Source organism: Raphanus sativus, chromosome 4 (assembly GCF_000801105.2).
Source record: "Raphanus sativus cultivar WK10039 chromosome 4, ASM80110v3, whole genome shotgun sequence".
NCBI lineage: Eukaryota > Viridiplantae > Streptophyta > Magnoliopsida > Brassicales > Brassicaceae > Raphanus > Raphanus sativus.
Genome location: NC_079514.1, coordinates 43,212,305 through 43,238,488, shown reverse-complemented (window position 1 = coordinate 43,238,488; position 26,184 = coordinate 43,212,305). Strand labels below are relative to the sequence as shown.

At 37.0% G+C, this 26,184-nt stretch overlaps 7 protein-coding genes across 15 annotated transcripts; 4 read left to right on the top strand and 3 right to left on the bottom strand.

The window, feature by feature from the left end:
- The first annotated feature begins 465 nt into the window (after positions 1 to 465).
- LOC108853598 (AT-rich interactive domain-containing protein 1-like) lies at positions 466 to 3,168 on the top strand. Of its 2 annotated transcripts, none has more exons than XM_018627007.2 (3): positions 466 to 644; positions 1,056 to 1,917; positions 2,065 to 3,168. In XM_018627007.2, exons 2-3 carry the CDS (start codon positions 1,069 to 1,071, stop codon positions 2,881 to 2,883), a joined length of 1,668 nt encoding a protein of 555 aa, XP_018482509.2. In that variant the 5' UTR covers positions 466 to 644; positions 1,056 to 1,068; the 3' UTR covers positions 2,884 to 3,168. The 2 variants fall into 2 exon arrangements, with proteins under 2 accessions (XP_018482509.2, XP_018482510.2); XM_018627008.2 differs by lacking the exon at positions 466 to 644 and adding an exon at positions 664 to 961.
- A 3,403-nt stretch (positions 3,169 to 6,571) lies between these two features.
- LOC108850057 (ubiquitin-conjugating enzyme E2 6) lies at positions 6,572 to 7,994 on the top strand. Of its 2 annotated transcripts, XM_018623650.2 has the most exons (6): positions 6,572 to 6,731; positions 6,843 to 6,922; positions 7,110 to 7,224; positions 7,325 to 7,377; positions 7,459 to 7,587; positions 7,669 to 7,994. In XM_018623650.2, the coding sequence occupies exons 1-6, from the start codon at positions 6,688 to 6,690 to the stop codon at positions 7,821 to 7,823; spliced, it is 576 nt and encodes a 191-aa protein (XP_018479152.2). In that variant the 5' UTR covers positions 6,572 to 6,687; the 3' UTR covers positions 7,824 to 7,994. The 2 variants fall into 2 exon arrangements, with proteins under 2 accessions (XP_018479152.2, XP_056865021.1); XM_057009041.1 differs by lacking the exon at positions 6,572 to 6,731 and having other exon boundaries at positions 6,790 to 6,922.
- On the bottom strand, positions 7,970 to 16,962 carry LOC108853595 (ATP-dependent helicase BRM-like). 7 transcript variants are annotated; one of them, XM_018627000.2, is made up of 15 exons: positions 16,682 to 16,962; positions 16,382 to 16,534; positions 14,882 to 16,102; positions 13,434 to 14,741; positions 13,168 to 13,280; positions 12,864 to 12,951; positions 12,675 to 12,761; positions 12,474 to 12,566; positions 12,139 to 12,222; positions 11,852 to 12,055; positions 11,475 to 11,717; positions 9,849 to 11,399; positions 9,283 to 9,765; positions 8,923 to 9,171; positions 7,970 to 8,816 (listed from the first exon to the last, which is right to left on the bottom strand). In XM_018627000.2, the coding sequence occupies exons 2-15, from the start codon at positions 16,514 to 16,516 to the stop codon at positions 8,238 to 8,240; spliced, it is 6,438 nt and encodes a 2,145-aa protein (XP_018482502.2). In that variant the 5' UTR covers positions 16,517 to 16,534; positions 16,682 to 16,962; the 3' UTR covers positions 7,970 to 8,237. The 7 variants fall into 7 exon arrangements, with proteins under 7 accessions (XP_018482502.2, XP_018482504.2, XP_018482505.2 ...); XM_018627002.2 differs by having other exon boundaries at positions 14,882 to 16,099; XM_018627003.2 differs by having other exon boundaries at positions 14,882 to 16,096.
- A 718-nt stretch (positions 16,963 to 17,680) lies between these two features.
- LOC108849579 (uncharacterized) lies at positions 17,681 to 18,683 on the top strand. Its single transcript, XM_018623140.2, has 3 exons — positions 17,681 to 18,038; positions 18,114 to 18,242; positions 18,320 to 18,683. Exons 1-3 carry the CDS (start codon positions 17,709 to 17,711, stop codon positions 18,500 to 18,502), a joined length of 642 nt encoding a protein of 213 aa, XP_018478642.1. The 5' UTR covers positions 17,681 to 17,708; the 3' UTR covers positions 18,503 to 18,683.
- A 448-nt stretch (positions 18,684 to 19,131) lies between these two features.
- Positions 19,132 to 19,804, bottom strand: LOC108849580 (uncharacterized). Its single transcript, XM_018623141.2, has 2 exons — positions 19,625 to 19,804; positions 19,132 to 19,540 (listed from the first exon to the last, which is right to left on the bottom strand). Exons 1-2 carry the CDS (start codon positions 19,763 to 19,765, stop codon positions 19,280 to 19,282), a joined length of 402 nt encoding a protein of 133 aa, XP_018478643.1. The 5' UTR covers positions 19,766 to 19,804; the 3' UTR covers positions 19,132 to 19,279.
- A 91-nt stretch (positions 19,805 to 19,895) lies between these two features.
- Positions 19,896 to 21,440, top strand: LOC108850050 (ATG8-interacting protein 1-like). Its single transcript, XM_018623635.2, has 3 exons — positions 19,896 to 20,049; positions 20,380 to 20,979; positions 21,090 to 21,440. Exons 2-3 carry the CDS (start codon positions 20,383 to 20,385, stop codon positions 21,192 to 21,194), a joined length of 702 nt encoding a protein of 233 aa, XP_018479137.1. The 5' UTR covers positions 19,896 to 20,049; positions 20,380 to 20,382; the 3' UTR covers positions 21,195 to 21,440.
- Positions 21,441 to 24,553: 3,113 nt separating this feature from the next.
- Positions 24,554 to 26,035, bottom strand: LOC108855166 (aquaporin PIP1-2). The gene is made up of 4 exons (XM_018628912.2): positions 25,652 to 26,035; positions 25,180 to 25,475; positions 24,936 to 25,076; positions 24,554 to 24,841 (listed from the first exon to the last, which is right to left on the bottom strand). The coding sequence occupies exons 1-4, from the start codon at positions 25,977 to 25,979 to the stop codon at positions 24,746 to 24,748; spliced, it is 861 nt and encodes a 286-aa protein (XP_018484414.1). The 5' UTR covers positions 25,980 to 26,035; the 3' UTR covers positions 24,554 to 24,745.
- Positions 26,036 to 26,184: the final 149 nt, after the last annotated feature.

Sequence of the window (26,184 nt, the reverse complement as noted above, 5' to 3'; positions counted from 1 at the left end):
AGATCCAGATATGATAAAATATTTAATTGGGTATGTTTTTATTTATGTTTCAGCTATCGAATCAGATATTACCCGAGATCCAAACAACTATCCAAAAATATATAATTATTAGTTCATCGACTCATTCAACATAATGTAGGTTTTAGTTTGTTCAAGATAATTTTTTATTTTCTCTGAATTAGTCCAAGTCTACTTCTATACAGTATAGTTTTAGAATTATAGTATTTATAGGTCTTAATCTTTTATAGTTGATTCGTTTATTCGGATAAGTATGGTAAGAAAAATACCTATTTCAAATCTATCCGATCTACGGTTATTTCGGATTGAACTGGATCCAACAGATATCAAATCGTGTCTGAACTAGAATTTTAAATTATCCAATTGATATTATTTTTTCTAATTTTGAAATATCCAAAATTCGAAAAATACGATCCGGATCCAAACCGGTAATCCGAATGGTGTATGTCATATGACAGCTAATATCTATGTATATAAAAGTTATAAATTGATGGTGGTATGGGTGTCTCTCTCTCTCTCTCATTTTCCAATACGTTTCGTATATAAAACCGTCGGGCTTCCTTTAATAAACAAAACATTTCTCTTTACATTTCTTCTTATTACCAGCGATAATCCAGGAGAGAAAGGTTAGTGATTTTCACAGAAATTATAAGAGTAAATCTGATCTCTGCAGTTTTTTTCCTTTCCGATTTTCGTTTTGTTTACAATTAGTAACCCTAATTTCGTGGGGGAAAAATAATTTTGATTAGGAATAAGTGTCTGCATCTATGAAAAAAATTGATTTGTGACCCCAACTTTCTTCTTCGGTCAAAAAAAGAAACCTTACAAAAATAGAAAGTAATGGCGGGTCAAGCCCCCCAAAAAAATGCTCTAGTTTTCTTTTTCGATTTCGTGTGTTTCCCGCTAAAATAAAACCCGCCATGGAAGCTCATGGATCTTAACCGTAAGCTTAACGGATTCTTCAGTTCCTAGATCCATTTTGCTTCTCCTTGGTTTATCGTTTCTCTTTGAATCACCTCTTTGTTTGTTTGTTACAGGGGGACTCTGTCAATGGCTGGATGGTCGATGATGGTAGCAGACGAAGGTGACGCCGCCGCCGTCGATTTCAGCAAAACTCCGAAGAAGAATCTCGAACCTAACCACTCTCCCGAAGCCGTCGTCGTTACCTGCTCGGATTTTGAGAACAGTATCGACGAACTCGCCTCCTTGTTCCGAAGCTTACTCGAATCGTTCCTCGTCGAGTTTTGCCCCGCGGATAGTTTCCGACCTCTTCCTCCGATGACCGGCGACGGGAGAGCCGTTGATCTGTTTAATCTTTTCCTCAGCGTGAGTCGCAGAGGCGATGCCGTTTCGTGGGAGGAAGTTGCTCGAGAGTGTGGACTAGGGTTGAGTAACTCGGCTTCTGCGAAGTTGATCTATGTTAAGTATCTCGACGCACTCGCTCGTTGGTTGAACAGAGTTGGTAACGGTAACGATGATGGTGATACTAGCGTTGAGTTGTGTGGAGTCTCGGATGGTTTGATGGCTAGGCTTAAGGATTTTTTATGTGAGGTTAAGAGGAAGTATGGTACTACTGCTTCGAGGGAGTTAGGAGCTGAGCTCAAATGGTTCGTATCAAAAACTAAGAGAGGTTATGATGATGATGATGATAAGAAGGTGGAGAAAGTTATGAGCCTTGACTGCTCTTTTTCGCCTGGGAAGAGGAAACGGGAGTGTCCTTTAAATACATTGAAATGGTTAAGCAAGGCTGCCAAGGATCCATGTGATACTTGTTCTATTGGTTCTTTGCCTGATAGATCAAAGTGGGAAGCTTATGGAAGGGAAGAGCCGTGGAAGGAGCTTCTTCTGTTTAGGGCTTCAAGAACAAACACTGATCCGTCTTGTCAAAAGATTTGGCAGGTGTGTATATATATAGTTATTCATTAGGCAATGATAATGCTTTAACACCTGGTAGTGACTGTGTGAATGTTTTCTCTCTGATTTCACCACTCTTATTCCATGTTTATGCCATTTCAAGTCTTGTGATCATTTGCTTGTACGTTTCAGAAAATCCAGAAGATGCATCCATCTCTGTATGAGGATAGTACTGGACCTAGTTACAATCTGAGAGAGAGACTCAGATTTGATGGGAGTGGCTCGGCTTCAGATAGTTCAGATGAGGAGGATAGACCATGTGCTCGAGTTGGCTCACAGTTTCAGGCTGAGGTACCTGAGTGGATTGGCCTCAACACCGAAAGCGATGCAAAGTGGTTGGGCCCTCGGGTCTGGCCGCTGAGCAAAGAACAAAGCAACAGTAATCTTCTTATCGAAAGAGATCCGATTGGGAAAGGAAGACAAGATCCATGCGGCTGCCAAAACCCAGATTCTGTTCAATGTGTCAGATTCCATATCAACACAAAACGGGAGAAACTGAAACTTGAACTTGGTCCAGCTTTCTACATGTGGTGTTTTGATAGTATGGGTGAAGGTACTCTGCAGTATTGGACAGACTTAGAACTGAAGAAAGTAAAGCTTTTGATGGCATCTCCACCTACACTTAGCCCATCTTTCTTCAGTGAGCTGAAGAGTATCCTTTCTTCAAAGAGCAGAGAAGAGATCGTGAGCTACTATTACAACGTGTCCCTGTTGCAGTTTATAGCAAATCAGAGTAGAATGACCCCTGGTGAGGTAGACAGTGATACTGATCAATACTACAACCTTGCACCAGGGAGTGGAGATCCAACAATGGAAGCAAACACATCTCAGAAACCTGTCCTGCTTACACCTAAGAAAAAAAGGGCGTCGATAGAGAGGAGAGGTAGTACTAGTCCCATTTTTGTCCATTCCTCTTGCTGGAGGCATATATTGTCATTGAAACTGCTTTAAACTCGTTGGGGGAAGGGTTCATCAATCAGTCAAATCAGCTCTGCAAATTCTGGTTTTTATTTTCTGAGGCAGATACTGCCATCTCTCCATTATTTTGATGATGCTACTGGAGTATTCTTTTGTTTTTCTTTTGTGGTTGGCATTGCTTATAGGCTTTGTCAAAGCCTGATGAGTACAGTAAAATTTCGGATTAGTTTGGTGAATACAACAAAGGGAAAATGTAATTGCTATTTGTTTGTTTCCAGTGGAAAAAAAAATTATGAAAGGACTTTGCGATTTACCTAATTTGATTTTGACTACATAATAGTATAATATCATACCTAATATTATGATAAGATACCGTAGAAATTTTACAAATTAATATTTGATAAATTAATAAACATTACAAATTAATATATTTTTTAAATTTCAAGTTTAAAAATATGACATAAATCGATAAAATAATAAGATAACAACCTTTAAAAAAATTAATGTAAATATATGATCTTATTAAAATTATAAATTAATAACTTTTATGTATATATTTTTTTATAGATCATAAATCCTATGAATCAACTAGTATATTATTTGTTTTTTTTCCTACAATGGAATTATTTTATATTTTTTGAAAAGTTAATATATTTTGATGAGATTTAGTAAAATTATATCTAAAACCATATTTAAAATCTATGAAATATATTTTATATACATTAAACAATAAAATAAAACCAATATAAATGTAAAATTTCAAATAATTAAATAATGTTTATACACTAAATATCAAATATTTTCCTATTTTAGATAAAAATATATATCGAACTAGAAAATCTAAAAAAAAATAAACTTTTGTAAATTAATAACTCTATAAACTTCCTTCTTGATGCCTTGAACGAGCGCTTTGATGGTATTGAGTTATGAAGATGCTGAGATCCTCAACTATATGCAGTCGCAAGACGTTACCTAAGGAAGTTTGAGTATGATGAGACCGAAATTTCAAAATTTCGAAGACAAGTGGTAAGAACCGGACAAAACATTGGACATTAGACAAAAATATATATCGAACTAGATAATCTAAAAAAATAAACTTTTGTAAATTAATAACTCTATAAACTAATAAAATACCACAGTCTCGATATTATTAATTTATAGAATTTTTACTGTATTTCTTGAAAACTTTATATTAGCTCGCTTTATTTAAAGAACTCACACGAGCTAAATTAAACTCACGGATCACTTATTTGGTATAATCACAATGTACTATAGCAATACTTAGTAGCTAAAACCAGTTTATATATTGACTTAGATGATATTACCTAGATTTTGGTAATTTGAAATGGTATAGAGTATTGGTTGACCCACTAGTAAATTGCATAATTTGGGCAAAATGTCTGCGCATAGAAGAACCCAAAAAAAATTGTGGTCATATTAGGCACATCAGTGCATGTGACATTCATAGTTCTATTTAAATTCAATTCTTGAAATGAATTGTGAAGTATTTAGGCACACTAGTTCTTGGGAATATGTAATATTTCCTATTTGGATAGATACGGTTGTATAGTTTTATCTTATTTCATTAGATTAAGATCTTTAATATGTATAAATATATAGCCTTATGGTCAATGAAATACAAGTTGAACATTACTGAGGTCTTTGATATGTATAAATATTAAGACTAGTAATTAGCAATGTTGTTTGGTTTTGCTAAACTGATAAATTGGAGTGAATATTAAGGTAATCAATGTTGACATGTAAATATATATCTTTAATTTTAAGAAAGATATCTAAACTTATTGTCTTCGTACCTTGTAAAGTTGTAAATTTAACGAAACGCTTTAAAAAAAATTCATATTCGAAATATCATTCAATACTTAAAAAGATGTTTGTAATATATGTCAAATCATTATACTTAGAAAATTGTAATGGGTTGTAAAAGCTGACAATTGTCAAGAAAATGTATGACATGAAATATTGTATTTCTATTGATTCTTTTTTTTTTACCATTCACAAATAATTTTTGATATATATGGAATACATACAATTTCTCTTCATTCCTCTTTGTATAAGGACAATAAAAGAAAATATTTCCCACTTGTTTTGGCAATAAATAAAATGGAAAATAATAGGATTGATATATATATATAGATATATATATATATATATATATATATATATATATATATATATTCTATTAATTTGAACTGAAATTATTCAAAAAATCAACATTCACAGCAAAGTAATATTTTTATTGAGTCTTCCAGGTTTAGACTATTGCTTTTGTTATATATATGGGAAGTTATTCTACTCATCTAACTTGATACACGACAAAATTTATATAGCGAGAGCTACACATTTTCTTTACAATTTTTGAAAGATACTTAATGCATCATCACACACATAAATTAAAATAGAAAATAACACAATTATTTCGTATATGATTACTAAATATCATGTCAAGTTCAAGAAACACTAGAAAATAAATCAATTGTTTGTGTGTTCATGTATAAGATATGTAGAGAGAAAGATAGAAAATCTGATAATTTATTTAAAAATAGAATGATTTTTTTTTGTTCATATTCTATTTCCATTTCACTTTGGAGTAAACTATGGAACGGGAAATAAAATACTCTAATGTTTATAAAAAATGCTTAATCATATTTCATAGTTTTTTAAAATAGTTTCCAGATTACATTATTGAAAATATTCATTCCTTTGTTTGTTACCATTTCATGACCCATTCCATCTCTTCAATTATTTCTTTTTATTATTATTTTTTTCATTCCATTTATATTCATTTTCTCAATAGTTTCTGTTGTTCCAGTAAAGCCACCAGTCAGTCAAAGCCATAATGTTGTAGTATACATTCAAAGCTTCATTTGTTAATGGATAGGACAATGAATTAGCTAGCACTGAACATTTTATCTATTAAATTTAATTCGATTTGCTATCCTTTTCGATTCGTTTCGAAAATTCGGGATATCCGTAAACTTTCGAAGCAAAACAAATAATAAAATTTATTATCCGTTGAAATCGAAGCAAATCATAAATATTAAAATTTTGGGAAGCGGATATCTGATCCGATCCGACAATATATAAAATACATCTATATCTTGATTATATTTAAAGTTTTAAATGTATAAAACTATATAATTATTATACTAACATATGATTTGACAAATTCTATTCATATTATTACTTAAAAAAGAGTATCACATAAAAGGAAAAGAAAAAGGTTATGACAATTAAAGTTATGACTATTATAACTTTCTAAAATTTTTTGTATTAATTATAATTGTTGACTAAGTTTTAAAAAAATTTACAAAAATATTTAGATTCACTACTTTTCTAATTTGTATCTTATATATCATGCAAAAAAATATTTTTTAAAATAAATTTATATCGAATTTTAAGATTATTTGTATTAATCAAAACAGATGAGATATCTATAAGTATTGGTAAATTTCTACAAATATATATTTATTTTCCGGATATTTTTCTAAAGCAAAGCAAATAAAATTTAGATATCTATAACACGAGACAAATCACAAATATCTTAAAAAAAATCTGAATATCATAACTGTGTCCAAGCTTAGGATTAATTAATTTATTAATCGTTGTTGTTAAGGGTCTTACGGCAAGAGTAAAGTAAATTTTAAAAAGCAAAAGAGGGAAAAGGATAAAAGATGTAAGGCAAATAAAGTCCCCATTTTATATGATCTTTTTTTCTATTACAATTTTCATTTTCGAATCTTTTCTCTCTCTCTCTCTCTTTGAAACCAGAATCTAGAAAAAAGAAGAAGAAGGAAGGGAGAAGAATCATCGGGGGGCATGGCTTCGCCGAGCAAACGCCGAGAGATGGACATGATGAAATTGTATGTGCTCTCAAATTTCTTCCACTTGAATCGAATTCATCTCTCGATTTGTCTCTTTATGGATCCGATGATGATGATTGTTTCTTTATTGTGTAAATTGGGATGGGACAGGATGATGAGTGATTACAAGGTGGATACTGTCAACGACGATTTGCAGATGTTCTATGTTACTTTCCATGGCCCCACTAACAGTAATCCTCTTTGTCTTGTTGTTTGTGCTTACAACCTACTCGTTGAAATGCCTTTGCGAACAAAACAAATAATAAGAAGAAGAGTCTTCCGTATTCGTATTCACCATAGAACTTAATTGAGATTACATGAAAGTCTTTTAAGTGTCCCTATCTTTATTGTTGTTGTTGTGTGTGAGTGTGTTTGAAGGTCTATATGAGGGAGGTGTATGGAAGATCAAAGTCGAACTTCCTGAAGCTTATCCTTACAAATCTCCTTCTGTTGGTTTCGTTAACAAGATTTATCACCCCAATGTTGATGAATCGTAAGTCACCAATAATATAGCTCTTAATCATTTTCAAAATGTTGAGGATCTATCTCGCGCATATCTAAAACTATATATGCTTTTAATGTTTTTGTGGCAGTTCGGGTGCTGTTTGCTTAGATGTAATAAACCAGACATGGAGCCCAATGTTTGGTAATATATATTTTTTGAATGCCTTATGATTGATTGTATTGTATTGCATCCTTTAAAACTTTCTCTGTTTGTTTTTATCAGATCTTATCAATGTCTTCGAGTCATTTCTTCCTCAACTGCTTCTATATCCAAACCCATCTGATCCATTCAATGGAGAAGCTGCCTCTCTCTTGATGCGAGACCGTGCAGCCTATGAGAAGAAAGTCAAAGGTAAAAAATATATACAATTCACAACTCGTCTCTATACATTTCAACCTCTCATTGACACATGAAAGTCTTTGAAATTTGAAGAGTACTGCAAAGCATATGCTAAACCAGAGGACATAGGAGCACATGAGGATTTAAGTGATGATGATGAAGATGACGACGATGATGATGATAGCATGAGCGAACGTGGTTCAGACTCGGATGACAACGATGAAATCGCTGGAAAAGCAGATCCTTGATGATGACTTGTGTGTGTGTTACAAATCAACCTTTCTTTGCACTTCATTTCCATATATATATAAACCCATTGATGTTCATTCCATATAGAGGAGAAAAAAAAATCACTCCTCTGTAAATTTGTAAACACTATTTAATTCTTTAGGAATATTGAAAATAATCATTTGCTTCAACTGTAAATAAAATGTAACAACAATATGCAGAATCTTTTACAACAAATTAAACATGAATCCATATCTCAATTTTTTTTATACATTGACCATCTCTAAAGATGGGGATAGTGCCTCCAGACAATAGGACTTATCTTCTAAATAGATAGAGAATTATTTGTTAACTAAAGGTCAAAGACTCGCTGCTACATTGCAATCACATCCAACAACCACTAAAGACAACAACAGAGGCTTGGCTTACTCTGTCTACAAATGACTCGGTCTTCTTTTACCAGAATCTGTTCTTAGCCTCTTCACCGGATTAGCCCATCCAACTGAGTCACCAGCCGCGCCGCTGTTGTTTGGATGAGTGGCTTGAGCTGCTAGCCTTGTTTCCCTTGTAACTGAACCAGACACTGGACTTCTGAGACCACGACCTATCATAGCCTGAGGTGAAACCGGGCTGCTGGTTCTTGGAGCAGACTTTTCTCTGTCTTTCCTCTTCTTCTTGCAGATCACTAGTTCCCCTGGATGAGCTAAAACTGGAGACTCATCGGTGTGGCTTGATGACCCGCCAAGCTTTGTTTCTTTCTGAGGTATCTGTACTCTGATCCTTGAGTTCTCGCGTTGTTGACGTCTCTGAGGAGAGCTTGGCTCAGGTTCCTCCTCATCTACCGGCGTTGGCCTCCTAATACCTGCTCCCCTTGGGGAAGATGTAGACACCAAAGTTGGGGTTGGACCAGAGAAGGAAAGAGCATTCCTTGCTTCCTGAAAATTCGTGTCTGGAAAAGACCTTTTCAGTAGATCAAAGAACAGATTGTGAACCTTCCTTGCTTCAGATCTCACCTGCAAAAGATTTTTTTCACCTTTTATTAAACCCCATTTGGCTTTTCTATATCAAAACACACAAAATCTAAAGATTTTATAATTGTTTGAGATGCAAGATCTAAACCTCGTGTGAGAATCCATAGAACTGCATTGCTCCCCTAAGCATATACTGCACGTCAGATGCGAGTTCCATAACTCCTACGTACTCTAGCCTTTCCACCCGCTGATCTATCTCTCGCAGTTCCAAAAGATTATTCACACCTCCAGCTGCATAACCATTCTGAATTCTCTTCCACAGATTTGTCAGCATAGGCACAATCTGCTGACCTTCCTTGTCGATTCTTCTTTGGAGTTTGCTAATGGCAATTTTGCACTGCACAGTCAAGCACCGGGTAAATTCACACCAAACAAACAAAATAGACGTACCGACGCATCAACAAGATAAGAGAATGAAATGAAATATATTCCACTTCACTGAACATACCCGTTTCTGTATCATGTGGGACATTCTTCCACCTGTACTTGAAGAGCCAATAGGACTAGTTCCATCCCATGTTTCTCTAGAAGCTTCAGCGTTGTCCTCCTTTGTGGCATTCAATCTACCAGATTTTGGTGATGACACATGCAGCTTGGAAGTGTTAGCTACCTTTTTTGCAGGTAAACTCCTAAGCCTCGAGGACGAATCACTCTGATCTTGTCTTGAACCATGTGAGTCACCAACTGTTCTCAGTTTTGATCTATAGCTACGGTCGACTTGCAATGGCTGAGCTGCAGGCATATCATTACCGTCTGCTCCTTCTGCTGTTTGACGGGGTCTTAGACGAATACTCCGTTTCCGTTTTATTGTCGGTTGCAAAACCTGTTCTCCTCCCCCTTCATCACGGTCATGGCCCAAGCTTCCTGATCGTTGGAGATCTCTGTGAGAATCCCCGGAGGCTCCTATTTCCCCATCTTCTAGGTCATCTACCTGTTTCAACATAATTAAAGAAACAAACATTACACAAACGACAAGGAAGAAGAGAGGCATGCAAGACAAAACAAGGTGCCTACCAGTCTTTTCGAGACAGAACCTGGCCTAGTATCCAATGCAGACAAAGAGCCAAACTTTTTTGAAGAAACAGGAGAAGCCATCTCTTTCGATCTATGACTTTCTGGCGAAGATTCTGAAGAACCGGCATCATCATCCTGCGGAGGGATTTTTTTATAACTACCAGACCGCGAAGGATAATCATAACCACTGACGGGGTTCTCTCCATCAGATTCACCATTGTTGGTTTGGTGATCACCAATAGCACCAGTTAGCTCATCATCATCAGATTGTCCAATGTCCCCCTCTTCTTCGTTCCCAGAATCAATAATCCTTTCTTCAGAGCTTTCCTCATAGTATTCTCCAATGTCATCTTCAATTTCCTTGTAGTTAATCTTTTTGCTCTTGGGTCGCCCCCTTTTTCTCTCACCTCCAGGCCCACCAGTTTGAACAATTAGATTACTGCTTGACAACATGTTCTTTGAAGGTTTCTTAGACAAATCTGCAACGGTAGTATTCACGTCTCTGGTACTAGCCCGAAGCCACTTAGGCACCTGCTCATGACTAGTCATCTCCTCGGTCCAGTCAAATTCTTCATCCATCTGATCGAATAACTCAACTTCTTCCTCGCTTCTGGCAATCATCCTGTTCACCTCATGGAGAGAAGGTACATCATGGACGGTTTCTTGATATCTCTCGTCATCATGCAATAAAGTCTCCAATGTCATTCGCCGCTCTTCATGAGTCGTCCTTTGGTCAAAACGCCCAGCATTAATGACTTCATCAGCCATGTCGATCTTGTACTGCTGAATATTATTCCTAATGAGACCCTCAATAGATCCTATATAACGGTCCTTCCCAGCCAAGTCATCCTCTAAGTCTGCTGAACCACCACTTCTAAGCTCGTCTTCCTTTTGATGGCTGGAAATTTTTTCAACTACTGCCTCCATATAAATCACTTTTACTTCCCTTGTCTGCCCAATACGATGGGCTCTGGCAACTGCTTGTTCCTCATTCTTTGGGTTTGGATCCGGATCATATATCACAACTGTGTCAGCAGTCTGAAGGTTGAGACCCCTTCCCGCTGCACGTATACTAAGCAGGAAAATAAAGCAATCAGTATCAGGATCATTGAAATCCACAATAGCTGATTCCCGGTCTTCTAGACTGGTAGTCCCATCTATTCTTCGGTATACAAGCCTCCTCCATTGCAAATACTCTTCCAAGATATCAAGGAGTTTAGTCATTGTACTGAAGAGTAATACACGATGGCCTGTCCTCTGTAGCTTAATAAGAATTCTATCCAGAATCCACAATTTTCCACATGACCTTACGAGAAAGTCCTTGGAAAGATCATTGAAATATGGATAATTGAGCAACGGATGATTGCATGTTTTCCTCAACTCCATGCACCTATTATTTAAAGTTTTATATAACTTGGCTTGGTAGTTAGGATTCTTCTGAGCCTTAAGTTTTTCATCGTCTGGATCAACTCTTAGAGTTCCAGTAGCTTTGATCCAATCATAAACGGCACTCTGAATAGCAGACATCCTACATCTTAAAACTACGGAAACCTGTAACCGAAAGCATTGTCAGAACAATCATCTAGACGAAAAATAATGGCAGCGATATTATATGACAAATCCTACCTTAGGAGGAAGAGAACCTTCCACATCCTCAACACGACGTCTGAGCATGAACGGCTCTAAAATTTGATGAAGCCTGTGAATGACTATGACTTTTTTCTCAGTTTCCAGCCAGTCATCCTCTATATTATGCGCAGGACCTTCTTTTTGAAAGGGTTGCGCGAACCAGTCATGAAATGCTTTTCGATTGTCAAAGACATCAGGAAGGAGGAGATTCAATAGTGACCAAAGCTCTTTCAGATCGTTCTACAAGATTTCATAAAAGCAGAATAAGAATCATCTATTTCACACTTAACAAAATATGAACAACTCTTGGAATCTTGGTTTCCAAATTGTTACGTGTCCTCAATTTATGCCTAATTAGCTATAATTTTACCAACCTGTAGAGGTGTTCCAGTGAGAAGTAATCTCCTCTGGCAGCGATAACGGTCAAGATCTCGGGCCAAAACAGATTCTCTGTCTTTCATCCGCTGTGCTTCGTCAATAACAATATATTTCCAGTCAACTTTTGAGAGTTTTGCTCGATCATACATAATGAACTCATAAGTCGTAACGAGGACATTGAACTTCATGGCGCAAACCTCCTGTGTTAAAGAGAACATGGGATGTATCAAACAAAAAATTTAAAACAAAATCTGGAGCAAATGTAGCTTTTCTCAAAGTTTACCTGAGAAAACAATTTTGAACGTTGATCCTTTGTACCAACATAATATATACATGAAACAGATGGTAGCCAAGTATGGAGTTCACTCTGCGAAAGAAAAAAAACCCGTCAACAGTGTATAAAATATCAGATAGAATTCGACAAAAGATAGCAGCAGCTAATAAGTACTCTAAGGAAGACAGACGAGTTCATCAACTAAAAATGGCCATGTCAGCAGAAATAACAGGCTAGAGCCGTAGTTAAACATAAATAATGGACAAAAGAGACTTGCGGGTTGTTGGGGAAATGAATTGAGGAATTATGAGTTTATAGACTTGAGTCTAACACAAAGCACAAACCTTCCAGTTCACCAGAACAGCATTGGGAACGATGATGAGATGTGGCCCATAATTCCCCTTGAACTCCATAAGGTAAGCAATCAGTGCCATTACCTACACAGCGAAACCCAAAAAAAAATCAGCATATAGTGTGCCAACAAAAACATAATGCTTTATTGCAAGCACAATAAATCTAGGAATCCCTGCTGAGAGCATAATTACCTGCACAGTTTTTCCAAGACCCATCTCATCAGCCAAGATCCCATTTAATTTGTTATTATACAAGGAGAGCATCCATTGCAATCCAACCTGAAGGGCACATAGCAGAATACCTTAGAAACCAGTAAAATGTGGCACAACAGAGAAAAGAATTCACAATACAACGACATAGAGCCTGGATGAAAGAAATACCAGCTGGTAATCACGTAAAGTTCCAGCTTGGAGCATCGACGGTTGTCTCACAACGACTTCATTTACAGCATGAGCCAGAGTATAATACCTAGAGCAAAGTATAACAAAACGGGTAAGGAAAACGCTAAAGGCAGCATCCAAGGAGATTCCTAATTATGCATAGTGTACAGTCTGAGTGTCGGTATTCTACAGATCAGCACATACTTTTTAAGCAGTAAGCTGCGCTGGCTGATAACTTATGAGTAACAACTAGTGCTTTGCTATTTCCCCGTACTAAATTTGTTTGGCCTGTGTAATGACTTACTTGTTAACAGATGAATTATCTTTTGGCGCATTCATTTCCACAAATCTATTTCTGATCAGAACTTCTTCCCGAGCACAAGCAGCTGCCGCCCTGACCTCTTCTTCTGAAAGGCCCTGCATCAAGAACGAAAACAGATAAGCTACTATGAACAACAACTTTGAAAAAGAAGAGTTCTACTCTCTAAGACATGGAAAGTCAACACTTAAGCTAAAATTTATCTACAGTAATGGAAAATAAGGGGTAAAGTATAGAAGCAATATGTATACCTGCAATCTCGCGGCAATTGCTGCAGCATTCGCTGCCTCCTCCACTTCCTGTTGATTCTTTGTGGCAGTAATCTTACCTCCAAGTTTATGGAGATAATCTTCCGTTTGGGTCAAAAATGAAGAGAGAACATTATATCTTTCAGCAGCATCACCAGGTATATTTGTTTGCTGTTCCAGCAACATCTCCCTGTACCTTTCTACATCATTATTTTTCAATGCCTCCATCCTTTTGTTCCGGCCATCATCTGGTCTCTTCGAGAACTCTCTCAACATCTTTTCATGGTATTTGGCAACCCCCCTGTTACGAGCAGTGCGTGCATCACGTATAGACCAGTGAGCCTCAAGGAGTTTCTTACGCCACTGAAAAATGGTTTTCAGCTGCTTCTCTCTCACAGCTTTCTGGTTGGCCAGTACTTGTCTATTCATTTCAAGGCGTTGTCGTTCGCACAGCCTCACAAATTTACGGTATGGCCTATCAGGCATGGACATTATATCCTGCTGTTGTCGATCAACTTCATCTCTAACACGAGACTGAAGAGCCGATAACCTGAGCTTTTTCTCTTCGATCTGAAGCCGTAAAACAAGATCCGGCCTAATCCTTTTCCTTTCCAAGTTTGTTGCTAGGAGACCATTTATCTTCTTCAAACTGTCTGTTCTTTTCTTGTTGAAGAATTCCGCACCTTCTTCACAGATCAGGTCTTTAATATCATAAGCTAATGTGAGATTGTTATTGGCATTGGCTGTTGCAGATCCCATAGCGTCATGTTTTCGAGTGAAGAAGGGAAAATCAAACAATGGTCCGTGATATTTCCTGGCAGAGGCTGTATCCTTAGGCTGCTGGGGAGAGTTTGTTTGTGGCGGAACATTAGATTGGCCTCCATCAGATGCAACAGCTTTTCCCTTATCAGTATTAGAATCACTTTTAGGAGTCTGTTGAGTACTAGCATCTGCTCCTTGGTCTGACTTAACAGGGAATGCATCAGTTTGTTGCTCCTCTTTCGTAACCGCATCAGTAGAAGCAGCTTCTTTCCCCAGATTTTGAAATAATTGGCTCTGGCCTGTCGCCAAAGGTACTTCTGTATCTCCACCATTATCTTCCTCTTTAGCAAAAATCTGTCCATTTGATGAAGCAGCAGTCTGAGACTCTTTGCCAGACTCCAGTGACCTTGCTTGGTTCTCTACAGTTTTGTCTGAAGATTTATCCTGAACATGTACTCTCACAGGAAAAATTTGCAACGGCGTCTGCACTTCAAGCGGTGGTGGAGCAATAGATTTAAAAAGCTCCTGAGGCAAAGAACCTTCTCCTTTCTGTCAAGTAAAAAAGCAAAAGGAAAGAAAATCAAACAACGTGATTTGTAGAAAGAATATATGAAGGTAGTGACACATCGCCAGCAACATATACATCAGAATAAATAATAATAAATGAAGAAGCAGACAGAGCTAAACACCTTCAGACGACGAAATGCTAGTATCTGGGCTTTGAGAACATGGAGTTGTTGTTTGGTAAATCCTGATCGTTGTTGTGCTTGTTTGGTCCCCTGTCCACTCTGAAGGGAAGATTTACTGAGTAAACCAGCGCCAGATAGAGCAGCTTTTGGACTGGGTGCATTCAGCTGCCTAGGCTGCTGCATCTGCAAATGTTCAGCAGAACCTAAACTTTTATTTGTAGACGCATTGTGATCCAAAACATGCGTCTCATTAACAGACGTCTGCATGGAATTTCCAGAGGGCATTCCATTTGTAGACTGAACTAAATGTCGAGGATACATTGGATTATCTCTCCCTTGGGCGGAGAAGGGATTTGCAGCAGGGTTCATCATTCTGGGACTGGAAGTCGAGGCAAGTGAGCTGGTAGATATTGCATGTCTGGCCTTTCCTGATCCTGACTGCCCAGAAGTATCACCAGCAGAGTTGGGACGAGGCGAGTTATCACCCGGAACACCTGAAGATGGCTGGCTAGACACAGGAATAGATGGTGACTGTGAAGCCGCATTGCCTTCATTAGCTTTCTGTTGGGCAGCCATTCTTGCCTGGAGTATGTGCGTCATTTGGTTGGCGTTGGCAGGATGCGAGAGATCAATATTACGCTCGCGCGCCCATGCCTGCATGGCCTGCCACTGCTGTGATAATGCGAGTTGGTTGGTCCCCATATTATTCACACCCTGTGGTGCCTGCATTGGCCTACTAATATTTCCAGGCATTAGTTGTCCAGTCCCAACTTGCTGAGGATGAGGTTTCGCTTCGTTCCTTTGTTGAGGACCCGATTCCATCTGCCGAGTAAACTGTTCAGCAGATGGATTAGACGAGGAGGAGGCCTGAGGCTGATTAGACGCCTGCATTGTGCCTTGCATATTCAACATACCCATCCGTGCATCTTGATCCTTAGAAGAACCCAGCATTCCCATTCTAGCTTGCTGCTGTGCTTTTTGTTGCTGTGCCTGTAAAGCAAACTGAAGATACGCTTGCTGCATCGGATTAAAATTTTGCTGGCCCTCTTGGGAAGAACCCTGTTGTTGTTGTTGAGAAGAGTCAAATAGTCTCCTAGGCTGCTGCAAAGAGGCAGACGAAGAACCAAAGTTGACACCTCCCATCATCCCCTGAACCCCACCAGGATGATAGGCAAACATGCCATCATTTGCCTCTGAGTTTCTCCCCTGCTGCTGCTGCTGCTACCATAAGAAAGCATAATAATAATTAATTAGAGAATTCAGAGCAACTATTCGTTTGTACATATAAACACTGGCAAATAAGCGAATTCAAATACCATTACTCAACATAACTACGCAGCTCAAATTCAAAGATACCGGTGACTACAGAACAGTTGAAAACCTAACTAAAATTGAATAAGAGCAAGTTGAATTGGCAACAACAAAGAGCATTTACTCCTCCAAACGAACACAATTTCACACACACTTTACAACTTTCAGTTCAATTGCATAACTCTTTACCTGCCTAGACGCCAGCTGCTGCTGCTGCACGGAAGATGATGAAGAAGTGGGAGACGCAGCGGATGATGTGGAGTTGGTCCGACCAGCCGGACCCATGCCCCGGGTCGGGCCTCCGCCACTGCCTCCAGATTGCATGCAATTCTTCGAGGGAATCTAAGATCAATCAAACACCAAATTCAAATCCACAATAAGAGGAGAGAGTAAGAAGAAGACAAAATTTAAAAATCCCTCCACAATAAAAAAAGAAGCTGGGGAATAAGCAATAAACGTTAGAAAACGGAAATATACAAAGCCACTCACTCACTCTCTGCCACTATCCTTCTCTTTCTCTCTCTCTCTCTCTAGATTTGAAATCGAATTTTTTTTTTTTTGCGGAGGGAGAGACGAAAGTTGCGGGAAGCAAGGGAATAGACCAGATCCTTCGTGGGTGGCTTCCCGAGACACGGAATCCACGGAAGCGATGACGACGATTCCTCTCTCACTCCAGAATTCACGCGATCAGAAAAATTCCTTGCTGCAGTCAAACCCTAGCTCGGATGGGATTTACTTCCCTTTTCCCTTTCTTTTTTTTATTTTATTTTTTATTTTGGAGGAGGAGGTGTATAAATCAGATTTTTTTCATTTTTTTTATTTTATTGTTGGGGCCCACACACGGAAAATGCGTGACGACGCCCTTGGTTTTCACTTTTATTACGTAACTACCCCTTCTCTGTCTTAAGGATTTTGACAAATGATGCCAAGACACTTGTTATCATTAGCCAAATGTGGAATACAATCATCATTTTAATGTGTTTACTTACCTAAAGCATATGACTGTTACTACTAATCAAGAGTATTATTGTCCACGTTTTGTTTCGGAAATTTCTTTTGGTAAAATGTTAACTTTATTTATTTCTATTCGGGTTATATAAACAAGGTGTTGGTTGGCGAAAATCATTACAAATATTTTTTTTGTATGTACTTTAGAATTATTTATCGAATATTGTTACATTGGTATTGAAAAATATTACACAGAAAATTTTGATAACACCGTTACAGAACTAACAATCAAATAAACTACCAATTCATATATGTTCATACTGTTTGGTTTATTAGTTTCTCTACTCTACTAATGGGTTTAAATACCAGCAAACACACTAGATTGGGCTTCCAAGCAGCAAAAAAAACTAGACTGGGCTTCCAAGAAAGAAAAAAATACTACACTACACGGCACGCATTTTTATTACAAAAGAAGAAAACAGCAAGCAGTTTCGGAAGAGCAGGTTTCAGTTAATGTCGTTAGTTGTCGTGACGCAACCGATTTAGAAAATAAGAAGATTAAGAAACAATGGAGAAGATGCTGCTGCGCTCCTCTTCCTTGATTCCACTCTCTTGCCTCGTCCTTCTTCTTCTTCTTCCGATCTCAAACTTTCACGGATCCGTCGAAGCGGCGGGGAAGCGACGGATCGAGATCACCGACGATCTAGACGACGTTGAAGACAACGAAGAAGACGAAACATGGAAGCAGTGGGGGAGTAAAGCAGCGACGCCTGAGTTCGACCCGCCTCCGGATTTCTCCAACATGGGATTCGATCAGATCCAAGAGGAGATGGCTAAACGTACTTTCGGACCGGTCGTCGGATTCGTCAAGCTCCGGTTAGGCGTCCAGCGTTCTAAGGTAAAAAAAAAATCAAAACGATTGAAAATCGATTTGGATGGATTTGAAAAAAAAATGGTGGGTTTTGATTTGAAGGATATGGTGGTGGAGATTGCTATGAAATGGACGAAAGTGCTGAGAACAGGTGGGTTAGGAGTGAGATTCATGGCCGTGGATCGGAGCACGGTGATGTTCAATATGCAGAACGGGAAGGAAGTGACTGAGGTAAATAGAAAGTTGTGAAAATTTAATTACATGATTAGACAGAGATCTTGACAACTAGATTCAATTTCTCGTTGTAGCTAAGGGAGTTTGTGTTGAGCCAAGAAGAGGCTTATGAGGTCAAGATAGGGAAACAAGAGTTTCGAAGACCTGGAGATCCTCCACTTGATGATGTTGTTGAAAAACTTAAGGCGAAGCAGAGCAAGGATGATGAAGATGGTGATAGTGATAACAAGGAGGGTGTTACCAAGGATGAACTATAGGAAAGCTTTTGTAATTCTGGGAACCAAGTTTATGTATGAGACTGAAAGTTCACACTCTTTAGCTTGACATCTTAGAATACAATAAAGAAGGAAGACATGTTTTTTTTCTTTTCGGATGAGTATGCACTTATTGTTAAATGTTGAAAGCTCAATAATCTGGATGCCATAGGCTCCTTTCTTATGGTATGATTACATTACACTTGTTCATGATCCTTACCTGTAAATTTTGATCTGATCAAACTTGCTTTCAGTGAGAACAAAACCTAAAAAGATAATGAATATTGTAATTAATATGGTAATTTCTCTCATGTCATAGGGCCAGAGTAGCAGAGCAAGGCAGAGTCAACCTAACAATACTCTGACGGTAGGACAAGCAATAATGAGGGCAAACTACCTCTCTTGCCGCCGACAGTTTCACACCTTGCCGGAGTTGATTGAGTTCATGACAGCCAGACACCGCGGCTTAACAGCAGAGATGGTGACAAAGGCCTATAGGAAGATGTTGAAACGCCAAAATGCTGAAATGTAACTGAGCGCAAAATGCATAAAACTGCTCCTCAGAGCGATGGAGCTAGTTATTCTTCATCTTAGAGGTATGTCTCGGGAGAATTACTTGTGAAATATTCATCAATATGAAATTGAATCCATAATAAAATGTAAACAAAACCTTACAAAAGTCCAAATCGAATCAAACAAAAACAGAGTTTCTGGATATCATAATATCTAAAAAGGAAAAGCAAGCATTGTTTTTTTTTTTTTGGAACATAAAAGCAAGCATTACTTAGTCGAAGAAGAACCTACACTACCACTTGTACCATTACTACTCCTCTGAAGAGATCTTCTCTGTGAAGCTCTCAGATAAGCTTCACCATTGCGACCGGTTAAAAGTTCCCTGAAAACATTGGTCACACTGGTCTTTGATAAACCGTGATTCACCTTCATGTAGTTGATCATCTCGGGTAGGCTATAGAAATTCTTACAGCAATAAAAGTAACTATCCCTTATACTCTTCTCTTCCCTTGTCAGATTCGGACTTTCCTGATTTAAACAAAAAAAAGCAAATAAAATATAAGAGAGAAACTTTGTTCACAGTATGATCTGCCAAAGACGTTTTATAATTACGTTGGAAGTAGCTTGTTCGTCACGTTTGGTCGTGGATCTCTCTGGGTTTTTGTCTGACTCAACCTCAGAAGATCTTTCGAACTCTGTTTTCGGGATCTGAGCCTCTTCCTCTTCGTCCTTGTGTCTCTGTGTTGTTGCCATAAGATCTCTCTTCCAAAACTACTCTCTGAGTTTTAGGGTTTTGTGAGAGAGAGAACGAAACCTGTGATTCACTTGTACTATTTATTATACTTCCAAGCTAGGCCCACTAATTTATATTTATTCAAAAGACGGCCCATTCGTTTACCGACTGCAGCCGGTTGCACCAGCCTGTACGAGTAATTGCGGTTGATCTTTCTGTTATCTTCATCCTCCTCCTCTTTCCATATTCTCAAGTCTTCAATCAATCTCCGGGTCCAGTCCAACACGTAACGTCTCTTCATTAGGTATAACCGATTCTTCTTCTCAATGGTTGCTGATGATTGCCCCGTGTGTAGGTTTTGTAATAGCTCGTTTTCGAATTCGATAAGCTTAGCTTAGCTGTGAAAAAGAGATTGTTTCTTATATTGATTCAGACCAAAGTATTTCTGAAAGAACACGGTTTTGTCTGGTTCTGAATTTCCCTCGTATTCATTGGTTCCAACCCTTTATGAATCATCCATCCTCTGTTTTTCTCTTCTTCCATCCTCTGTTTTTCTCTTCTTACATCCTCTGTTTTTATGGCTAATTAACCAAAGCAGAGTCCTTTACAGTTTTTTATTTTATTTTTGGAGTAGAAGATGGCTAACAAAGAGGAACATGTGAAGCATCTGAATGAATGGGAAGTCGTCTCCCTTACTTCATCAGCTTACGCTGCTTCTCCTGGTCTATATAACTCAAGAGATGCTTACTATGGAGCTGAAAATTCACGTGATTTGTTCATGTCTGACCACTTTGTATTCCCGCCTAGCCAGCATGAGGATTTACCCCTTGATGATGATGAAAGAAAGGATGGCCAAGGCTTTATGCTGGAAGCTCAGGGATTGTCTTCTGATAAGTTACGGGATGAAAAGAGTATCTATGGTGAACCTCCGCTTAGTTCTTCTCAACCAATGTTGTATGAACACGGGTTTATCGACTCTGAGCCGTATGCTGATGGGGACTTGGATCCCCCTGGACTTGAGAAGGATGGTGAGAAAGCAACAAACGACCTTCCTTGCGAAGCTTGGTGGAGAAGGAAAGCTGTTTCTGTGTATTCACGGACAAGAGAAGCAAATGCGGTATGGTCCTTATTCTTGGCGGCTGCTGTCACGGGACTCGTTGTTCTTGGCCAACGCTGGCAACAAGAGAGGTGGCAAGTTTTGCAACTCAACTTGCAATCAAGCATCAGTAGCGAGGTCATAAATCTAAACCCTCTGTCAAGAGACTTTTATGTTTTTACAAATTGTAACTAACTAAAGCCATTCGTTGACGACTCTTGTTTGTTTGTTTGTATGTTATCCCACAGAAGCTGAGCAGGGTACTTGAACCTCTCTCACGCTTGAAAGATGTGATTGTGAAAGGTAGCCCTCAAGAATCTCTCGTAAGGAGTGGCACCTCCAGTAAGATGTAGTGACAAAAGGATATATGTTGCTCAGAAGAGCACATGTTTATATATACAAACTTGGTCTTGAGTTACATATGTGTGTGCCACAATGTCAAAACGCTTTTGGTTTTATTTTAGCCTATGTTGCTTCATTATCTTGTACCATTTGAACGGAGATTCAGTGGCCTTCTCACATAACTTTCTCTTTCTGTTACAGAATCTTCTTTCTTTTGTTAGTTTGGAAATATATATACATATACAGTTGATTCTTTTTCTTCAGTGTTATGAATGTTTATTTACTTTCATTGGATGATTGCTGTAAGAGGCCATACGTTCTGATCTGTGATTGAAATAGAAACATGCTACTATAGCATATGTCAATGTTACCATGGTCAAATCTAGCTAAATATGAACTCCATTGTTCTTCAATCATCGATAACAAACAAGTTAATAATGATGTATCCAATAGTTAGATTTATGTGATGATGTGTATAGATTATAAGCCACTAGAGTGGTTGAGTGTTATCTTGATTACTGTAATTTACCATGTTAATAAGTGAAGGGGGTAAACAACTATAATAATGATTTCATTATTGTTTAGCTAACTTTTCAATATGTTTTTTCTTCTATATTTTGTTGTACATTTATTTTTCATATATATTTATTCAAAATACAACTTTTCTATTCCGTATAACAATTATGCAAGTCTAAGATACTAATTTTTGGATAAGACATATATCTTTGTGACAAAAAAAAAAGGATAAGACATATATTTATTTAAAATACAACTTTTCCAGTTTCGTATAACAATGATGCAAGTCTAAGATACTAATTTTTGGATAACACAATTGTGTCTTATTTGCAGAAAATATTCTATAAATATTTAGATCAAAAATATTTATTTTTATAAATGCATTTATGGAATGTAACTTTCCTTAATTAAATAAATTCACATTATTTTTATAAATTTTATCCTAATACATTTATTTTAAGGAAATATCATATCCTGAATTATGATATACAATTGCATTTCTATTTTTAATTTGTGGTATATTGTGTAATTCATGATTATGTTGTGTTTTTTATTATATGTATTATAAATACAAATGTGTAACTTTCTTGTGCATAGAGAATACCATGGATGATGTTTGGCTGATACTTCACGAGAAGGTTCTTGCTGCTTTGGGTATCCAAAACAAGCGTTTGGTGTCTCTTCTTAAGAAGCTGGTGAATACTTTAAAGAAGGCAAAAGTTCAAAGTGATGAGTCAGCTGCAGAAATTATTGTCGAAGACTTGAAAGACCTCGTGGAATCTATTAAGGTAAAAAAAAACTTGAATATGTTTCTTAATCAAATGGTTTTTAAAAACACTATAAGAAATATGTCCATTTTTAGTGCGGAAAATATGCTATCATCTAAACTATTAAAACTGAAGTACATAATTGAAATAATCCAGACTTTTTCTCAAAATTTACCATCAATTGCCACTACATTAAAGACTGTCGTTTCTTTTAATGATTTAGTCGATAGATTTCTAAACCATAACTAAACATTAACAATGTTAAACCATCTCAATTAAATGCCTGCCACTAAACCTTATACGCAGCAGTTTCCTTCATCAACTAAACCGTCTCATATTTAATGCAATATTTTTGTTTCTCACCTAATACTTTAAAAAAACTATGTTTTGTTATTGGTTTATGATATTTATTTGTATACTAACTATATTTTGAATAATAACTATTCTAATAAAATTGAAATACTAACAAAACAAGCAAACAATTTAAATTTCAGTATTAAAAATATCTTCAATTCAATTTGAAAAGATATTGTAGGTGGCAAAAAAGAGAATAATATCGGAAATTCTTTTATATATAGAAACTTCATTTATTTCAAAATAAAATGAGAACGATACATAATTTTCATTTTATTTAGTTACTGATTTTGCATATATCAAAAATTAGATCTAAAATAAAAACTCATGCTAACAATAAATATCATTAAATTCACTCTTTATATATACAATTAAATCTGCAAAATATAGAAAATTAAGTGCCCTTTAATTCAGAGGTCCAATATTTTAAAATCTGACTAGGACACTTAACCGGATAATTTCCTGGGTCACTCAGTTATTAGGTCGATCATAGATGAACAACATGTTAATAAATTAATCGATTTTCGTATATCATATATTACATACTGAAAAATATAGGATATATTTTATGTTTTTAAAAATATATAAAATAATTAAATTTAGTTATATTATTTTTTATTTTCATTTCACATATAAAATATCAAAAAATATTTAAACTATTTAAAAGTTTTGTAACATTTATTAAAAAAATTCAAGACCTAAAATCCATAAGTATTTAAATGTCTAATGTAAATAATGAAACTTATATTTATATCTAAAATAACTTCTTCTTTTTTTTTGTCATCAAGGAAACTTATATTTATATCTAAAATAACTTCTTATTTATAATACAAATCATATTTTGATAAATTAATTAAAAATCTACTAAAAATAAATAAAAACTATCTATTGGGTCAACCAGTGGTTCAACCGCAAACCAAGTTTCGGATTTAACCGGGCTTTTGGTATTATCGGATTTTTAAATAATGGTTTTTTTCTAAAATCCAAACCGGATTAAATATCAGATCATCGAATTTACCGGTACGATCGTTGGTCTTGGTCAAGTTTCAAAACACTAACACTGAAGAGGTTCATTAATAAAGAAACTTCGGAGTATTTATGTAAGCAGTTCAAATAAATTTTAAATTCTTCGCATTATTTATATATCCAAATTCAATCAATTATGTTTTGTATTTGGTTTAACTAGATGTTTTGGTTTACCAGTATCGTCATAACATTTTAACCTGTTTGGATGATTTTAGTCAAATCTGATTATTACCTCAACTTGGATTCGGTTAATTAAGAGTCACGATTACTATGATCTAGATAATCAGTTTTGCTTCATTTTTCAAAATGTTGTTTAAATTAATATGATTATATTATTTTTGAATTTGATTTTGTGAAAGAACAAATTTCGCGCTTTAAAAGCGCGGATCAAAATCTAGTAGATGTTTAATAGCGAATTCATAAATGCTATGTATGCGACATCTATCATAGGTACTCCTTCTACGATAGCAATTTTTTTTACGCTACCAAATATACATATACGATAGCAATATTTGGATGATATTATTAACTTGACTATAACACTTATTTTTTAGTTGCAAATTGATTACGAAATTAATATTGCGTTATGATAGATCCTTAGACAATAGCAATCATACCAAATTTGTCTGGTCCGACTCACCTATCATGACATATTTTGTAACCTAAATGCATTAAGTATTGTTTGGTCCGCTTTGCTTCAAGATAAATGTCTGCTCAGAATGTTCCAGTTATAGAAGAGAGATTACAAATTTTGCAAGGGGGAATGTCTTTGTTTTACAAATAGTCTTGCATTAGGCAAAGAAGAGGAACAAGCAAATACACACACGATGCTTCACACAATTCACAAAAAGAAAGCAAACTATTAATAGCACAAAGCTAGATTTTTAAGAGTGACTGGATCAGCTTCTGGACTTAAATGGGATGGCTCTGATGACTATCACGTGGTACAGAGCAGCAAGAGCAGCACCGATGAATGGTCCAACCCAAAAGACCCACTGGTAACAGATAAAACAAAGAGTTAGTAAAATGTTATGATCCAAAACCGAATTGTGATTGAAGTTTTTGGTGAGAAGTGGAAGGAAAACTCACATGGTCGTCCCAAGCGTTATCCTTGTTGAAGATGATGGCAGCTCCAAGACTTCTAGCTGGGTTGATTCCAGTTCCAGTGATGGGGATGGTTGCTAAGTGGACCAAGAACACAGCGAATCCAATTGGGAGAGGAGCAAGAATCTGTCCAATTTTCAAAAAAAAAAAAAAAAAAAAAACAATTCAGCATACTAATCCAACGCAACATCATAACACCACAATAGTCCTGTCTTTTTTTACAACTTACGGGAACATGAGAGTCACGAGCGTTTCTTTTGGCGTCAGTGGCGGAGAAAACGGTGTAAACGAGGACAAAGGTTCCAATAATCTCAGCTCCAAGACCACTCCCTTTGGTGTAACCAGGAGCTACAGTGTTGGCTCCACCTCCTAGAGCTTGGTATTGCTTAGGCTGGAAACCCTTCACCACACCAGCTCCACAAATGGCTCCCAAGCACTGCATCACTATGTAGTACACAGCTCGCGTAAGCGAAAGCTTCCTGGCCAAGAATAGACCAAACGTGACAGCTGGGTTGATGTGTCCACCTGAGAGTCCATAACACAACGCAAACCGTTATTACAACTATTACAGCTCCTAAGTTTCATTTCTTACACATCAGACCTAGTTACATGTTTCTATAAGCCCTAATTTGGTTCTTCACTAAACCCTAAGATCTATCATATACAACCGTTGGAGAGTTTGGAAGGTGGCGGTGACTTACCGGAGATACCAGCGGTGCAGTAGACGAGAGCGAAGATCATACCACCGAAAGCCCAAGCGATCCCTTGGATTCCGACAGAAGCACACATGTTCGGTGCTCTCTTCACGCCCATGACGGTCAACACGGTGATGTAAAGGAACAGAAACGTGGCGATGAACTCGGCGATACCGGCTCTCCAGAAGGACCAGGAAGCAAGCTCGCCTGGCTCGAACAAGGGAGCAGGAGGTGGCTCCTTGTAGTCCTTGTCGCTCTGAGCCGATGTTCCGATGGGTTGTCTCTCCGGAAACTTGTTAGCTCCGACTCTAACATCTTCTTCCTTGCCTTCCATTTCTCTCTCTTAAGAGTATTTTTTTTTCTTTCTATGTGAGTGGGTAATGTGTTGCAGAGGAGCCGAGAGTGATAGTTTTATAGTGACAAAGATAATGCAAACAAATGGAGATAAAATTTAAATAAAACACAGATGATAATTTATTTGTTAATTGCTTGACAACACACTAATATATAGTTTAATTGCACATAATCAACGTTATCTT

Bases quoted from the DNA above. Each gene is read 5' to 3' on its own strand.
- LOC108853598 (XM_018627007.2), top strand. From the start codon at position 1,069: ATGGCTGGATGGTCGATGATGGTAGCAGACGAAGGTGACGCCGCCGCC. The intron at 1,918-2,064 runs GTGTGTATATAT...TGTACGTTTCAG, and splicing joins CTTGTCAAAAGATTTGGCAG to AAAATCCAGAAGATGCATCC.
- LOC108850057 (XM_057009041.1), top strand. From the start codon at position 6,790: ATGGATCCGATGATGATGATTGTTTCTTTATTGTGTAAATTGGGATGG. The intron at 6,923-7,109 runs GTAATCCTCTTT...GTGTGTTTGAAG, and splicing joins TTTCCATGGCCCCACTAACA to GTCTATATGAGGGAGGTGTA. The intron at 7,588-7,668 runs GTAAAAAATATA...TGAAATTTGAAG, and splicing joins CTATGAGAAGAAAGTCAAAG to AGTACTGCAAAGCATATGCT.
- LOC108853595 (XM_018627000.2), bottom strand. From the start codon at position 16,516: ATGCAATCTGGAGGCAGTGGCGGAGGCCCGACCCGGGGCATGGGTCCG. The intron at 12,056-12,138 runs GTAAACTTTGAG...TCTTTAACACAG, and splicing joins GTTCAAAATTGTTTTCTCAG to GAGGTTTGCGCCATGAAGTT. The intron at 9,172-9,282 runs GTATGTTCAGTG...TTGACTGTGCAG, and splicing joins CCCACATGATACAGAAACGG to TGCAAAATTGCCATTAGCAA.
- LOC108849579 (XM_018623140.2), top strand. From the start codon at position 17,709: ATGGAGAAGATGCTGCTGCGCTCCTCTTCCTTGATTCCACTCTCTTGC. The intron at 18,039-18,113 runs GTAAAAAAAAAA...TTTGATTTGAAG, and splicing joins TAGGCGTCCAGCGTTCTAAG to GATATGGTGGTGGAGATTGC. The intron at 18,243-18,319 runs GTAAATAGAAAG...TTCTCGTTGTAG, and splicing joins ACGGGAAGGAAGTGACTGAG to CTAAGGGAGTTTGTGTTGAG.
- LOC108849580 (XM_018623141.2), bottom strand. From the start codon at position 19,765: ATGGCAACAACACAGAGACACAAGGACGAAGAGGAAGAGGCTCAGATC. The intron at 19,541-19,624 runs GTAATTATAAAA...TGTTTAAATCAG, and splicing joins ACGAACAAGCTACTTCCAAC to GAAAGTCCGAATCTGACAAG.
- LOC108850050 (XM_018623635.2), top strand. From the start codon at position 20,383: ATGGCTAACAAAGAGGAACATGTGAAGCATCTGAATGAATGGGAAGTC. The intron at 20,980-21,089 runs GTCATAAATCTA...GTTATCCCACAG, and splicing joins AATCAAGCATCAGTAGCGAG to AAGCTGAGCAGGGTACTTGA.
- LOC108855166 (XM_018628912.2), bottom strand. From the start codon at position 25,979: ATGGAAGGCAAGGAAGAAGATGTTAGAGTCGGAGCTAACAAGTTTCCG. The intron at 25,077-25,179 runs GTAAGTTGTAAA...AAAATTGGACAG, and splicing joins CTCGTGACTCTCATGTTCCC to ATTCTTGCTCCTCTCCCAAT. The intron at 24,842-24,935 runs GTGAGTTTTCCT...ATCTGTTACCAG, and splicing joins ATAACGCTTGGGACGACCAT to TGGGTCTTTTGGGTTGGACC.